The sequence below is a fragment of the Saccopteryx bilineata genome, chromosome 3 (genome assembly GCF_036850765.1).
Source record: "Saccopteryx bilineata isolate mSacBil1 chromosome 3, mSacBil1_pri_phased_curated, whole genome shotgun sequence".
Lineage (NCBI taxonomy): Eukaryota > Metazoa > Chordata > Mammalia > Chiroptera > Emballonuridae > Saccopteryx > Saccopteryx bilineata.
The window spans coordinates 103,437,862-103,452,599 of NC_089492.1; the positions used below are offsets into that span (position 1 = coordinate 103,437,862).

Consider the following 14,738-nt stretch of genomic DNA (forward strand, 5'->3'; position numbering starts at 1 on the left):
GCGTGGTGAGAATGTTTGAATGAGAGTGTGGGACTTACTGCTTCTGGGGTCCTTTACATCTCTGGTCTAATTTTAACCTTGTGACAGTCCTCTGTGAGGTACATAAAGAACTTATTTAGGAGGCTGAAGTTCAGAGGAGTAGAAGGAAGAAAAAGCAGGACTCATTACTGAGCATCTGGGCCAGGTGCTAGGCTTGCTGCTCTGTCTTCCACCTCAGCTGCTTGTATCTTCAACAGTATCAGATTTTATTCTCACCCCAGTGAGGAAACTGAGACTCAGGGACCTTATATAATTTGCCAGAGCCACTTGTCTGATAAACGGTGTGCTGGGTCTCCTGAATCCAGCCTGTGCAGCCTGACACTTCTTTCCTGGTTCTATTTGAAAGCCGGAGGAAGCAGAATTCCAGCAGGGCCCCGCGACATCTCCTCGCTTACCCAGTCTTGACACATCCTGTCTGCTGCTACAGTCCCCAACCTGGCTCCGGGTTTTTCCTGGGCCGGAACAGGGTACTCTTTCCAGGCAGAATCTGCAGAAAGTCTTCATTTAAACCCACCGGGATGCTGGGATTCAGTTTGCGGGCCCAAAGTAGAAAAGGGCATCGTTTCAGGGCCTTGCACGGCTTCTTCCTGGTCCTCTGGACCCCACCCCCTCCCCTTTCTCCAAAACTGCTGGCTGCGTCATCTCCCTAGGGCCTCAGGGAAACCCAGCTCTAAACAGATGTATTTGCATGTTCACAGGGACTGGGAGCCCAGGTTTTTACAGTCCCCCGAGGCGGGTCTGTAACTGAAATTTACAGTGGAGGTCCCAGGGTAATAACATGGAGTAAAATCCTTCAGCAGGGTAGGGTCAGCCTTCTACTTGCAGGCCTTGGGGCCTGGAAAATTCCAGGGCAGAGCAGGGTGGAAGCTGCCAGAAGGAGGCTTTGAGGTGAAGGACTTTTCAGAAAAGAAATGGGGAACCACCTGGCTAATGTGAGGTGAAAGCCAGACTCGGGTGTGAAGGGACCCTATGTTGAGGTGCACCTTGCTCTGCAACTTACTGGCTGTGGCCACGTGGGCAGGTGCCCAACCTGGCTCTCCTTGTCCCTGAAGCTGGCAAGGCCCGCCTCTTAGGTGACTGATGCCTGCTCATTCAGGTCTCCAGGCATCTAGGGCCCAGCCTGTGCTCTTCCCTGGGCTGAAAAACCGTGGGGCTGCAGGGGCATTGGGGTTTGCCTTGGAGTCTTTTCAAGTCAACAGTCACACTGCTCTGTGACCCGAGAGCCTGGTGAAGCTCCTCCCCTGACACGCCTTCTGGGGAAACTTCAGGGTGGGGTCGGGCTCAGCCAGGCCAGCTACCTGCAGACAAATAGGATCAGAGGACTCAATTCCCTACCCTCCAGGCTTTCCTAAGAATAGGAAACATTCTTTCTCAACCTGGAGCCACGGAGCAGGAACTGGAGCTTGTCAAGTCTAATCTGGGGCAGCTAAGGATCAAGACCAGAATCCACAGCCTGAGGGTCTGGCCTACCCTGTCCCACCTCCTGCTGTGCTCCCAGCCCTGCTGTCCACAGGACCCCGTGGGCCCTGCTCAGAGGCCCCTCCAGTTGCCCGGCCTCGTGCTTCCGCTCAGCCCTCTCCGTATGAGTCTTGCTGATTGCTCAACTTCCACGTCTCTTTTCCGCATCTGGCTGTCAGATTCTCCAGGGCTGCAGCAGTGCTGTATATCAGCCTAGAACCAAGTGGCAAAACCCCAAGATGGGCTGTTTCTGGAGACCTAGGAGAGGCCCCTACAGGGGCAGGGAGGCAGATGGGACATGACACTGTACCCGGGGATCTGCTCCAAGCCAGCACCTGCCCGTATTATCTCATATGGTCCTCACAACCTCATTAGATCAATATTTTCATGCTCATTTCAGGATGGGACAACTCCATCTTGAAAACTGCCCTTGAAAGGTGGCTTTGCTGAGGGTCACACAGCTAAGAAGGGGTGACCTCATGATTTTAACTCAGTGTCTCTGGCACCACACTCAGGTGCCTCCTGGGAGAGGGAAGAGAGTGGGAGAAGACAGGAACCAGCCCTGATGCACTGGGCTTTTATGGGTGGTTCCCTCTAGTACCCGTGAAGATGGCTGTGCATCCCCGGGCCCAAGGTCAGGCCACGTGAGCCTGAGTTAGGGTGGCCAGAGTATCCCAGCTGTTGGGCAGATAAAATGTATTATGCTCACTTTGTTAAAGATTACGTTGCCCAGAAGGAGGCTGTCACCCAGGTGATATTAATGTGTGTTGAGAATCCTTGTAGCCTGGGGCTTGGTTTTGGGATTAAGCCTTTCCCACCCTTTTTGATGTGGGGCGGTACAATCCAATCATGCCTCAGAGAAGTGACTTTGTATTAGAGACTTCCCTATTTTGTATATTGGATTAGAGGTTGTGAAGCTACACTATAAAATAGGGGCAGAACGGGGGCTTGCCCTCTCTTGGTTCCTGAGATTATCATTAGGAGAGAGCAGAGAAGGTAGAGCCAGCAGCGGAAGGAGGCCACGTGGAGGAGGCCAGGAAAAGCAGCCAAGATGGCGGAGTGCTGAGTGAGACCCCAGTTTGTGTAGAGTTTGTATCTGGGATAAGGAAGGAGATGGGGAACTGAGGAGAATAAGGCTGGTGAGCTAGAAACCTTTGATTCTAGGAAACTCGGATAAGTCAGTGGCTTTGTGAGCACTGAATGTGACTGGGTTTTGGAGCCCAGTGTGTATTTTTACTTGCCCGCCAGGTGCAAGCTAGAATTAAAGACTATGGCCCATCAGTTTTTGGCTTCGCTGTTTCTTTACCGACTCTCCGAATCCAATGCGAACCTGTATGGGCCTGGCTGCTGTGATGGCGGCCCTGGCTGTGGCTGCTGGCCTTACACCAGCTCTGGCATTCTTTATGGGGCCATCAATTTGGCACCCCTATACAGGGCAGGAACGTCTGGCCCCAGGCTGTGCCTGCCTTCTGCCCCCTTCTTCTTGCCTCAGGCCTCCTCTGAGCTTCCCTAGTCAGCAGCTCCAGGGGCCAGGGCATTGTAGGCTGGGCCGCCTTTCTGAGCTGGGGACTTCCCCACCCTCCCCTCTGAGAAAAGAGGAACCTCTCTGGCAGTGTGGGAGCTGCCGGCACCTGGGGAACGGGCAGGGGAGGGGAATGGGGTCACCGCGCTTGTCTATCGCCACGCCAGGGGCCCCCCTCGGCTCCTCTGAGGCCATTCTGGCAACCAGGGTGGGGTGCATGAGGCAGAGAGTGACAGCTGGGCCTTCCTTCCCTGCGAGGTGGGGACAGTGAACTGGGGGCACTTCTGGTAGCCTTCAAGGACCAGGCTGTCCTTGAAAGACAGTCCTCAGTACCCATTCTGTGCCTGGCCCTCAGCTAGACATTGTGAAGGCAACAAAAAGTAGAAAGACATACCCATAGCCTGGGAGAGCTTCGGGCCTGGAAGGCAGTTTCTGAACCTCCGCATCTGGAGTGTGGGGGTCCCTGCTGAGGGAGGGCAGGGGAGGAAGGCCACTGTGAGGGTCAGGGAGCCACAGAAGGCTTTCTAAACAGATGAGGGACACTGAGGCTGGGTTTTAAAGGATGGGGAGGGGGTTGGGGTGGACCGAGAGAAACAGCAAGAACATTGTGGTCAGTGGCTTCAGCGTTAGCAAGGCCACAGTGTAGCCTTGGGCAGTGATTTTCAACCTTTGTTTCTCACGCACTCATAAACTAATTACTAAAGAAAAAGGAGCCCTGACCTCTTCTTCTTTAGTAACTAATTTATTTGTGCCATGAGATGAAAATGGTTGTATTTAGTCAGGGGCACTGACCTTAGTAATTAGTGTGTGCTTGTGCCATGAAAAAAGGGGATGAGCCTGACCAGGCGGTGGCGCAGTGGATAGAGCATCGGACTGGGATGCAGAGGACCCAGGTTCGAGACCCCAAGGTCGCCAGCTTGAGCACGGGCTCATCTGGTTTGAGCAAAAGCTCACCAGCTTGGACCCAAGGTCGCTGGCTTGAGCAAGGGGTTACTCAGTCTGCTGAAGGCCCGCGGTCAAGACACATATGAGAAAGCAATCAATGAACAACTAAAGTGCCACAACGAAAAACTGATGATTGATGCTTCTCATCTCTCTTCGTTCCTGTCTGTTTGTCCCTATCTATCCCTCTCTCTGACTCTCTCTCTGTCTCTGTAAAAAAAAGGGGGGGAGGATGAAACGTGGTGGCATTAGGGACTAGTGAGGAGACTGATGGTCCTATAGGCACACAGCAGGTCAGTTGAGCCTCTGGGGTGAGCCAGATTCCAGCATCCCAAGCCTGAGCCCTGGCCCTTCCTGCTGCTCTGATTGTCTCCATCCTTCCTACGGGCTGCGGCTTTGGCTCTGTTCTGGTGCCTGAACTTTCAGCCCCAGAGCCTGCCTACCAGGAGGCTCCCTCATTCCCCCTGTCAACCCTGCGCCTCACTGGGGCCTGGCCCTCTCTTGCCTTCCAGAGGCCTGGAGAAGGATGGCAGCCTCGGCGACGGCCTCGCACTGAAGAAGCAGAGTGGCATGCACCTGACTCTGCCCGATGCTCACGATGCGGACTCAGGTAGGAATGTGCCCTGGGCCGCAGTCCATGTGGGCCCACTGCTCGCTCCCCCAGCCTGAGCATCTGTCAGGGCCCATCATGGCTCTGGGATGAAATGGCTACTAGGCCTGAGGTGGGAAGTGGGCGGCTGGAGTAGGCAAAGAAGGGGGGCCTTACCTCCTGGGTAGAGGTGAAGAGAGAGTATACTGGAGAACCCATTTCCTCTTAGGCTGCAGCTTGAGGTGAAGGTCCGCCATTCTAACATCCTTAGTAGATCAAGTCATGTGGGAAGGAATGAGCTGAGCTTATATTTACCACTCTAAGCCCAAAGCTGACTTTTAACAGAGGGCCTGAATAAAGCTGCACACATTTCTCAAAGACACGAGAAGAATTAGTCACAGGAATGAGAGTGCAAGGGAGTCGTATTTAGTGGCCTTGCTCATTTTTTCCACTCGTGTGGCCACGAACCAAGTTGCCCCTTCGTTGTGAAGTGATGGCATTGATCCGCGGTGCCAAGCCGGGCACCTGAGTGGAGAGGTGCAGCGAGGAGCGCGGATTGTGCGTGGAGCCGCTGGCTCCAAGGAGAAAATGGTGACGGAGGGCGTAGCGCCCTTGCTATGAAAGAGGGAAGAACCACGAACAGATTGATTAGGATTCCTTGTGCATCCGTCGTAGAAAATGAAATTGTCTGTGGTTTGCCCTAGGTCTCCTGAGTTTACTGGAGCCTTTATTGCCTCTGAGAGAAAGTGCTCACATTTCACCTGCATGTGAATTATAAATGTCAACAGCTCATATATCCCGAACAGGGACCCACGTCACCCAGAACTGACACAGGGAGAGGTTCTCCAGAGGGCACAGGCTCTGACCTGCGCTGCTACCCACGGATCCCTCACAGCGTAACCTCAGATGGGACATGCTTGTGGAAGAAGCAATAATGTCCACTTGTGAAAACAGAAAGCCGAAATAGCAAGAGGAAGAAAAGAAAAATCACCCATAATTTTCCCACCCAGTCCTTAATGCAGTGGTTCTCAAACTTTTTGAAGTTGGGCACATTTAAAATCCTACAAATAATTATAGGCACACTATGTACAGATTTCTGTTCTTATATGTTATAATAAGTCAAATATTAAAGAAAAATATATAAAGTTCAAGCGTGCTTTTATGGTAATTAAACAAAATAAATATGACAAAATTAAGTTTATTCTGACATTAAAAGACATTTTTATGTTACATTTTTTGAGTTATGCTTTTTAGAATTCGTAAAAGAGAGGGGTTAAAGAATAAAAGAAAACTACAAAAAAGTTATCTTTTTATATATATAGATACATTCTTAGTAAGATTTAGTAAATTTAGCAGATCTGGCGTGAATGTGTTAAGTTTTTTCATTCTTCTGTTTATGAGAAACATGAGCCTGATGTTTCCTAGCAATTTCTTCAATGTTTGGACATATATTTGAAAGGCAAACTCTCATTTCCTCATCAATACATTGAAGAATTCTTCTCTTTTTACTCTTAATTGTTTTGAGTGCAGAAAACCCCCACCATACATATCATCTTAACTTTACACCAAACAAGGGATAGGAGAAACTTGCCTCCAGTCTTTCCGGGGAATATGGGGGGTAATGTAAACAATCCAGCACCACAGCTTAACAGCCTTTTGCAACCTAATCAGGCAAGTGAGGTGGGGGGTTGGGCAGACTGTCAGCTTACTGTCAATTCCCCACACCTCTGTCCCCCAAAAATCTAAACTCCAAAAACCCTGTTGGTTTTTTGGTCCCCAACAGCCACATATTTCTCTGGAATACCATAGGGTGCACCTAGAAATCTTTTAGGGCACACACATTGAGAACCACTGCCTTAATACATGGCCTTTCAGACTTTTCTCTACGCCCAGGTTTCTTTTTTCAAAAAATGTGGTCATGCTGTTTTTCAGCCTGCTTTTGTCACCTAACTTAGTGGTCCCCAACCTTTTTTGGGCCACGGACTGGTTTAATGTCAGAAAGTATTTTCACGAACCGGCCTTTAGGGTGGGATGGATAAATGGATCACATGACCGATACAAGCGTCAAGAGTGAGTCTTAGACAGATGTAACAGAGGGAATCTGGTCATTTTTTAAAAATAAAACACTGTTCAGACTTAAATATAAATAAAACAGAAATAATGTAAGTTATTTATTCTTTCTCTGAGGACTGGTACCAAATGGCCCACGGACCGGTACCCAACCGTTGGTCAGGGGTTGGGGACCACTGACCTAACTGTAGAATCTGGACATCTTTCTGCATCGATGTCCAATTTGTATATTGTCATTTGAATGACTGCATAGTCTTGTATGATTATACCTTCACTTGGTTTTAATCAGTCCCTGTTGGGCATTTTGGTCAACGTCAGGGTTACAGGCAGTAGTAGGAGCATTTTCGCTGACATTTATGACTGTCTTCTTCAGTGAGAGACTCCTGGAAGTGGGCTTGCTGCCGATTGCCACTTTGAAGCTCCTCTCCCCAGAGTGGGTGAGGGGACGAGATGGGCGTTTGGCGGCTACCCTGCCCTGGTTCAATCTGCCGCCTCTCTCCACGGGGCTGCGCAGTCCTGGCCTCGGGGCCTGTGGTGTGTGGCACTCTGGCTCTGCTGCTGAAGTCCTTCCCCTCTTGCTGTGCAGGCTCTCGGCGGGCGTCGTCCATCGCAGCCTCCCGGCTAGAGGAGGCCATGTCTGAGCTGACCATGCCCAGCTCTGTTTTGAAGCAGGGCCCCATGCAGCTGTGGACCACGCTGGAACAGATCTGGCTCCAGGCTGGTGAGTCCCTGGCCTCTGTGACACCCACCCACCTACCAACAGGCCGCCCGGCTCAGAGCTGGGTCCTGCCCTGGAGAAGGGAATGTGGGGTGGTGCGGGTCCCTGACAGGGCTCACCTGGGCTTCACTCCTCATGGAAAAGCCTAGCAATCAGGAACCTGCAGCTCCAGTTCCAGCTGTTTCTTCTTTGCTTGGCACAGGAACAAGTCACTTAATCGGTGTGATCGTTGAATTCCTCTCTGCCTAATGGGGACAGCGCCTCCCTTCCTACCCGGGAGAGGCTCTCTGGAGGCAAATACAAATGTGAGAGGATTTGAGGAAAGGCCACATAGATGGACGGTCTTAGTCTCCACAACAGGCCCCACCTTTCTTCTTGCCCACCCTCTCCTGAGTACACTCAGTCCGAGGAGCTCACAGAATAGCTAGAGAAGAGGTGAGGTGTGGCAGCCCCAGGGAAGGGAGGTCTGCTGGTAGACGTAGACACAGCATGGCACCAGCACCAGGGACTATCCTTGATGCTCAACTAAAGATGCCAAGGAGTGACTCACTGGAATGATTGAAAATTTAACCAGATGGCGGTGTGAGAGGTGGATTAGAGTGAAAAGAGAGTCAAGGCCAGAGATGTGCCCGAGATGAAATGGTGGCAGCCACAGAATAAAGAAGGTGACAGAGTGAGTGGAATGCTAAAGATGTACCAGGCCAACGTGCCTCCTTGTTTGAGATCCGCCCCAGCGAAGCTCCTCACCTGTTTCCCCATGACCCTCCCCTGTGCCCCCCCCCAAAGCAGTGGTGCTGATAGCCCCCAGGGGAAGATGGAAAAGAGACCCAAAGTATATAATTAGTTCCAGGGACATGCAGTTTTGCAAGTGAGTTAGAATGTGCTTAACCAGAATCTAAGGTTTCCTGCTGCATGGAGTTCACGTGTGGACACATTAGTATGCTGTACACCCCCACTCTCCCACCACAGGTTCCGAATCTGGAAAAATAAAATTTAGACTAAGATTCACATAAAGGCTAGACAGGGAAGCATGTTAATAATGCAAATGTTGCCCCAGTTACTATATCAGTGTCCCTCAGGATGCTAGGGGTGGGTTGGAGCCGTGTTCCATGGTCAGCTTCTTGCATTGTAAGTAGGAAAAAGAATGTTGAAAAATTCAGAGGAATAATAGACAAGGCCTCCTCTTAGGCAAATACTGTCCTGATTTCTTCTTCTTTTCCCCCCATTTTGTCCTAAGACATGGAGCCATAACTGCTCTGGAGGGCTACGGTGGGGGCTTCATCAGCTTCAAGAACTGTACCAGTAACGCGGTGACCCCATTCCAGAGCCTGCTGTGTGTTGCCTACTCTGGAGCTCCCAGAGCCGTTTGTTTTAATATTGTGTCGTGTTTACAGTCGTCAGCAAAATGAAAATGTTTTTGCATCTTACAAGCCTGCTTACATTTCACAGATATGCTACTTCATGTTAGGTTTATCGGTAATACATTCCATAACTCCAAGGAAAGTTAACGTTGTTCCTGAAGTCTATACTTAGAGGTGAGAATATTGGTATAAGTACATGCCCTTCAATAATTCTCACCTTAGCCTTTCTTTTCTAGGCATTGTCCTAGATATTCAGCCCACAAAGTCTGGGTACTCTGAACATGGTGCCAGGTAAGGGTTGGGCAGTATGGCATTAGGAGACAGGTGTGAGTATGCCTGACCAACCCAAAATAGCAGTGGCTTCTACAAGGTAGACGTGTCACTTTTTCATGTAACAGTTCAGAGAGGGCAGCCTGGTCTGGGGATGACAGCTCTGCCCTCCTTGTGTCACTCTTCTCCGTGTGATCCAACATGGCTCTCCACCACATTCACACTCCAAGGCATAACTAGGAAAAATGGGAGAAGGGCACATTCCTCCCTTAAGGTCATATCCTGGAATTTGCTCACATCATTTCCCGCTACCACCCACTGGTCAGAGCTCAGTCACGTGACCACATACCTAGTTGCAAAGGACTATGAGAAATATCATTATTCTGGGTGTCCATATGCCCCATTAAAAATCAGGGGGTCTGGGCCCTGGCTGGTTGGCTCAGCGGTAGAGCATCGGCCGGTGTATGGAAGTCCTGGGTTCAATTCCCAGCCAGGGCACACAGGAGAAGCACCCATCTGCTTCTCCACCCTTCCCCCTCTCCTTTTTCTCTATCTCTCTCTTCCCCTCCTACAGCCAAAGCTCCATTGGAGCAAAGTTGGCCCAGGCGCTGAGGATGGCTCTATGGCCTCTGCCTCAGGTGCCAGAATGGCTCTGGCTACAACAGAACAACGCCTCAGATGGGCAGAGCATCGCCCTCTAGTGGCCATGCTGGGTGGATCCCGGTTGGGCAGATGAGAGAGTCTGTCTCTCTGCCTCCCCACTTCTCACTTCAGAAAAATAAAAAATAAAATCAGGGGATCTGTCACTGTAGAAGAAAGAAGGAATAGACTGGTGGACAGCTGCCACAGCCAGAAAGGGAAATGAGAACGTGTCCTAGGTCTTCTGTTCTGAACATGGGAGAATTCTGGAACAATCTGCATTCTCTGAGCCCTGTCCCCTCCCCTGGTCTCCATCATCTCCAGCAAGTGTGCTGAGCACCTACTGAATGAAGGGCTGCCAGGAGCAAATCACCAAGGCAATGACTTCTCCCTGACTACTGCCCTTCCCCCACCTAACCCAAACTAAGAGAACTGACATCTGCACCCCCACCCACCACCTAATGAGTCCACCAGCTGCAGCAATTTGCAGGAAGGGAAAAATATCCCCCTTTATCATTTTGGAATGAGCTAATTCCCCTAGTTTGGTTCAAGATAAACTGCATCCCAGTCTGTTTTGGCAGTAAGTTCCATCACTAACCCCCCTCTTAGGTTGGGAAATGTTATGTCCTTCCTCTCCCAGCTCCCTTTTTCCTCCCCTCCCCTATTCAAGTGTCTCTCCCATTCTGGTCTGATGTGAGAAATTTCACAGAGGGTTCCCACTGGAGAGGTGAGTTTCAGGAATGTTGCCGCCTTGGCAGCATGTCTGCGAAGATGGGAGAGGCACTGGGCCCGTAGGTGCTCCAGGACCCTGAGTGTCTAAAGGTGCCTTTCAGGAGAGCAAGACGGTCCCCCTCCCTCTCTCACTGCCGCTCACATCTCCGGAACTAACAGTGTGCTGAAGAGGCAGGATGGAGGGAGAGTACCCTCACCTGGGGGTCCGTGGGCTCACCAGCATCCATGGGCTTTCCCTGGGGAAGGGGAAGTTGGCCCAAGTCTTAGCTCCCAAATGGCAAATTCACTGGTGCCCTCACTCTATAGGTGGCTCTGCAGGTGGAAGCTACCCCAGCTGTTAGCTGGGCAGCCTGGGGACCTGGAGTGGGCAGCCAGGGCTGTGTCTCAAGATCATATTTGTCATAAAATCACAGTCAAGGAAGAAGCTCTCGTACCCTGTTGTCTCATTTCTCCCCATTCCTTTCCTCATCTTCTTCGCTCTCTTTTCCCAGCTCCCAACCCCCACCCCCTCCTGCCTTCTGCGCTTTCTCTCCAAGTCCCCTCCTCCCGTGCTCTGGCTTTGTCTTCCCTCCTCCCTGCCTGCCATTCACTCCTTGCAGGGGCCTGGGGTAGTGAGGAGAGCGCTCCCAGGACAGGAAGTCAGGGCTGAAGTCAGGGAGTTGGCCGCCCAGGGACAGGAGCTAGGACCACGCAGGCTTGATTCCCTTGTGGCTGAGGCACATCATGTCCCTGTCTGGGTCCTAGGGGTGAAGTGTCTCAGACCAACCCCAGAAGTCCCTGTTGACCTTTGGATTCTCTCTGTATCTTCCTGGGCCTCCCCTCTGGGCTTCTCTTCCATTCCCCCCTTCCTCCCGCTCCTCTGCTCTGGGTGTCGTTGTGTCCTGAGGGTCCGCTCCATGGGGAGGTGGTTTATGTCCTTTGGGGGCAGTTTTGGTACTCCCCTGGGGCTCGAGCTTAGCTACCGGGGATCCTTTTTAGGGCCCAACCTTTACTTCTTTCTCTCCTGCCTTTTGGGGGGGCTCTACCTTTTTAGCCAGTGTCCCCCTTCTTTCTGAGGTCTCTCAGAGGGTCTCTATCTCACCCGGGAGGGCCCCTAAAAGGCCCTAAGCATGGTCCTGGGCCCTCTCTCATCCAGCTCCTCGGCTCATGCCCAGTCTGAGGGCAAGGCCTTCCCTGTAAAGAGGGTATGCAAATAGCCCCTGAGGAGTGAGTCCATCCCCCAGCCTTGGGGGGTGAGGCCTGGGCACCGGCAGGAGTGGCAGGCAGACCGGAACCGGCTCTAGGTGCAGGGTTAGAGCAGGATGCCTTAGAAAAAATAATAAAAGGGACTGTTGCAAAGCTCCAGGGAACAGATGTTTTCCATTTGTAGTCTGCTGAGAGAGAGCTCAGAGGGGGGCGGGTGGAGAGAGGAGGGAAGAGGAAGAAAAGCCGAGACAGACAGGCAGGACAGGAGGTCCGGAGCAGGCAGGGAGGAAGATGGGAGAAGCTGGAAACCAGAGAGGGAGAGAGTAGAGGAGCCGAGAGAATCGGAGAGGGCCCCGTGACACTGAGGAGACAGCAAGGCCTCTGTTTCCTGGGGTGATGACCACGACTGAGAATTCAAGGGAAATCCAGTAACAGTGAGTGCTCATCCAGTCCAGGCCAGGAGGGGCCAGGATGGGCATGGGCACCTAGGGCCGTGGCAGCCTGAGCCTGCTGCCAGAGGGTCAGGGCCGTGGGAGGGCACAGTGCCATCAGCTATCTATTTGGTAAAACAATTGCCCAGGACACTGAGTCTCAGATGAAGGGGTATACTGCAGCCCCCAGACCAGTGAGCCTGTCTGCGTGTCAGGCCCCGCCCCCAGGGCAAGGCCGCCAGCAGCCCTCAGAAGACCTAGATTCTCTGGCTCTGCTCTGTGTCATCTGGTTTCCTGCCTAAGTGGTAATGAAGTCTTGGAGCAGAGCGGCCCTACCTACTTCTCGGGGCATGTTTTCTGGTGGAAGGCCAGCCTGACAAGGCCCAGGGCCTCCAGAAAGGAGGAAGGTAAAGAGCCTGTCATTGAAATCTGTTGTGTCGCCTGACCAGGCGGTGGCGCAGTGGATGGAGCGTCAGACTGGGATGCCGAGGACCCAGGTTCGAGACCCCAGGGTCGCCAGCTCGAGTGTGGGCTCATCTGGTTTGAGCAAAAGCTCACCAGCTTGGACCCAAGGTCGCTGGCTCGAGCAACGGGTTGCTTGGTCTGCTGTAGCCCCACGGTCAGGGCACATGTGGGAGGGCAATCAATGAACAGCTAAGGTGTCGCAACGCGCAATGAAAAACTGATGATTGATGCTTCTCATCTCTCCGTTCCTGTCTGTCTGTCCCTATCTATCCCTCTCTCTGATTCACTCTCTGTCTCTGAAAAAAAAAAAAAAAGTGTATAAATAAAATATAGTTTAGAAATCTGTTGTGTCAAGGCACTGTGAGGAATCCCCAAGGGAGGGACCAAGGGCAGCCTCCAGAAATGAAGCTCAGGAGACCGGGAGGCAAGTTGTAAACAGCTTAATGAGCCGTGCCAAGACCAGGTGGGCAGGTAGACCAGGCCTGGGCACTGAGCTGCTGGAGAAGGTCTCGGCCGGGGAGCCTGGCCTCGGAGCTGAGCTGGCAGTGGAGGAGGCCACCCTGAGGGCAGGTGCAGGATGGCTTCACACCCCGACACTCACACCGCACACTTCCTTCTGCTTCTCCCCTCTAGAACCTTTGTGACCCTATAGGGACTTCTGTGCAGTGGAGCCCAGCCCTCCAGGTTAGCACAGCTTCTCTTCTCCTCTCTGCCAGTCCAAGTGCCCCTGTGCCTTCAGGCCTCAGCTCAAATGCTGCCGCCCCCAGGAAGACTGCCCTGATCACACCAGCACAGCAGACCTGACCCCTCTGAGTGCCCACGCAGAGTCGGCACTTGTCACCCCACTGCCCTGGGTCGCTCCAGCCGTTTGGTGGCTTCACCGTTTCTCCACGTGGGAGGACCAGGCACACCGTCAGTACTCAATAATTGCACATTGGACACCTAGTTATGAAGGCAGGCTGCTCAGAGTGCCAGGCAGCAGCCCCAGCAGGGAACACAGCAGCACCGCAGGGGAGAGCCGAGGCGGAGAGCCAAACCCCCCGGCCGCTGGGCCAGCCCTCCCTGCGAGGCCCCAGGTTCAGAGCCTGCCGTACCTGGCCTCACCTGTGGTCTCCCTGCAAGGCCCCAGGTTCAGAGCCTACCGTACCTGGCCTCGCCTGTGGTCTCCCTGCAAGGCCCCAGGTTCAGATCCTGCTGTACCTGGCCTCACCTGTGGTCTCCCTGCGAGGCCCCAGGTTCAGAGCCTGCCATACCTGGCCTCGCCTGTGGTCTCCCTGCAAGGCCCCAGGTTCAGAGCCTACCGTGCCTGGCCTCACCTGTGGTCTCCCTGCAAGGCCCCAGGTTCAGAGCCTACCGTACCTGGCCTCACCTGTGGTCTCCCTGCAAGGCCCCAGGTTCAGAGCCTACCGTACCTGGCCTCACCTGTGGTCTCCCTGCAAGGCCCCAGGTTCAGAGCCTGCCGTACCTGGCCTCGCCTGTGGTCTCCCTGCAAGGCCCCAGGTTCAGAGCCTACCGTACCTGCCTCACCTGTGGTTTCTGTCTTGGGAATCCCCAGTTCAGGCTGGCTCAGGGAACAAGAACTTGCATTTCTCTTTCTTGCTTTATCATGAAAGTCTGGCTCCTCTGTGTTTAATTCTCTGATTCTCCCAAATTCTCATCTACACTAGGGAAAAAGTACCCTTGCTCAGAAAGCCCTCTGTAGTATTTTAGGATGTGGCAAGCTATTTGATTACACAGCGAGCCTTGGGCAGCATTCCTGCTCTGTACCCAAGTGCTGTGAGCTGCAGTCAAGGTCCCAGTTAGGCCTTCTTCCTGCTTCTTGTCGGAACAGGAAGATGAGATGCCCGAGCCCAGGTTTTCCATCTATTTGGGGAGCTTCCTTTGGGGTATCTGTCATCGAACCCACCCCAGACCCAATCTGAACTCATGTAACCTCAGCCCTCGGCCTTCACTAGGAGCAGCTATTGGCAAAGTCACTAGCAAGGTTCTGCTTACCTTCTGCGTTTCCCTCTGTGTGCGGGCAGCAGCCCCAGGAGGGGCAGCCGAGGCCAGGGCTGCAGGACAGGAGCATCGAGTGGGTCGCGAGGCTAAGCTGCAATCCCAAAGAGCTGTGTTGCTAGAAGCACCTGCTGTGGGTGGGTACCTGCACAGAGGGTGTGAAATGTGCATTTATGTGGGCTGGCCTGGGATTGGAGAAACCGCCCCGTTTTCCACTGATCTAGGGAAGAAGGCAGCTGGTTTGGGGCAGACTGTACGTGTGTCCTCTGTTCCTGGGTGCAACAGGAAGTCCTTCGGAGGGAGGCCAGGAGCTGCTGGG

At 52.8% G+C, this 14,738-nt stretch overlaps 1 protein-coding gene across 2 annotated transcripts in view; it reads left to right on the forward strand.

Moving 5' to 3' along the window:
* Positions 1-14,738, forward strand: part of TTC7A (tetratricopeptide repeat domain 7A) — a 133,905-nt gene that overhangs the window by 103,951 nt on the left and 15,216 nt on the right. The window contains exons 17-18 of one of the 2 annotated variants that reach the window (XM_066267061.1): positions 4,474-4,571; positions 7,207-7,341. In XM_066267061.1, coding sequence (XP_066123158.1) covers positions 4,474-4,571; positions 7,207-7,341 — 233 coding nt within the window. Of the gene's footprint in view, positions 1-4,473; positions 4,572-5,254; positions 5,692-7,206; positions 7,342-14,738 lie in introns of those variants that run through there. The other variant, XM_066267062.1, reaches the window with a different exon arrangement.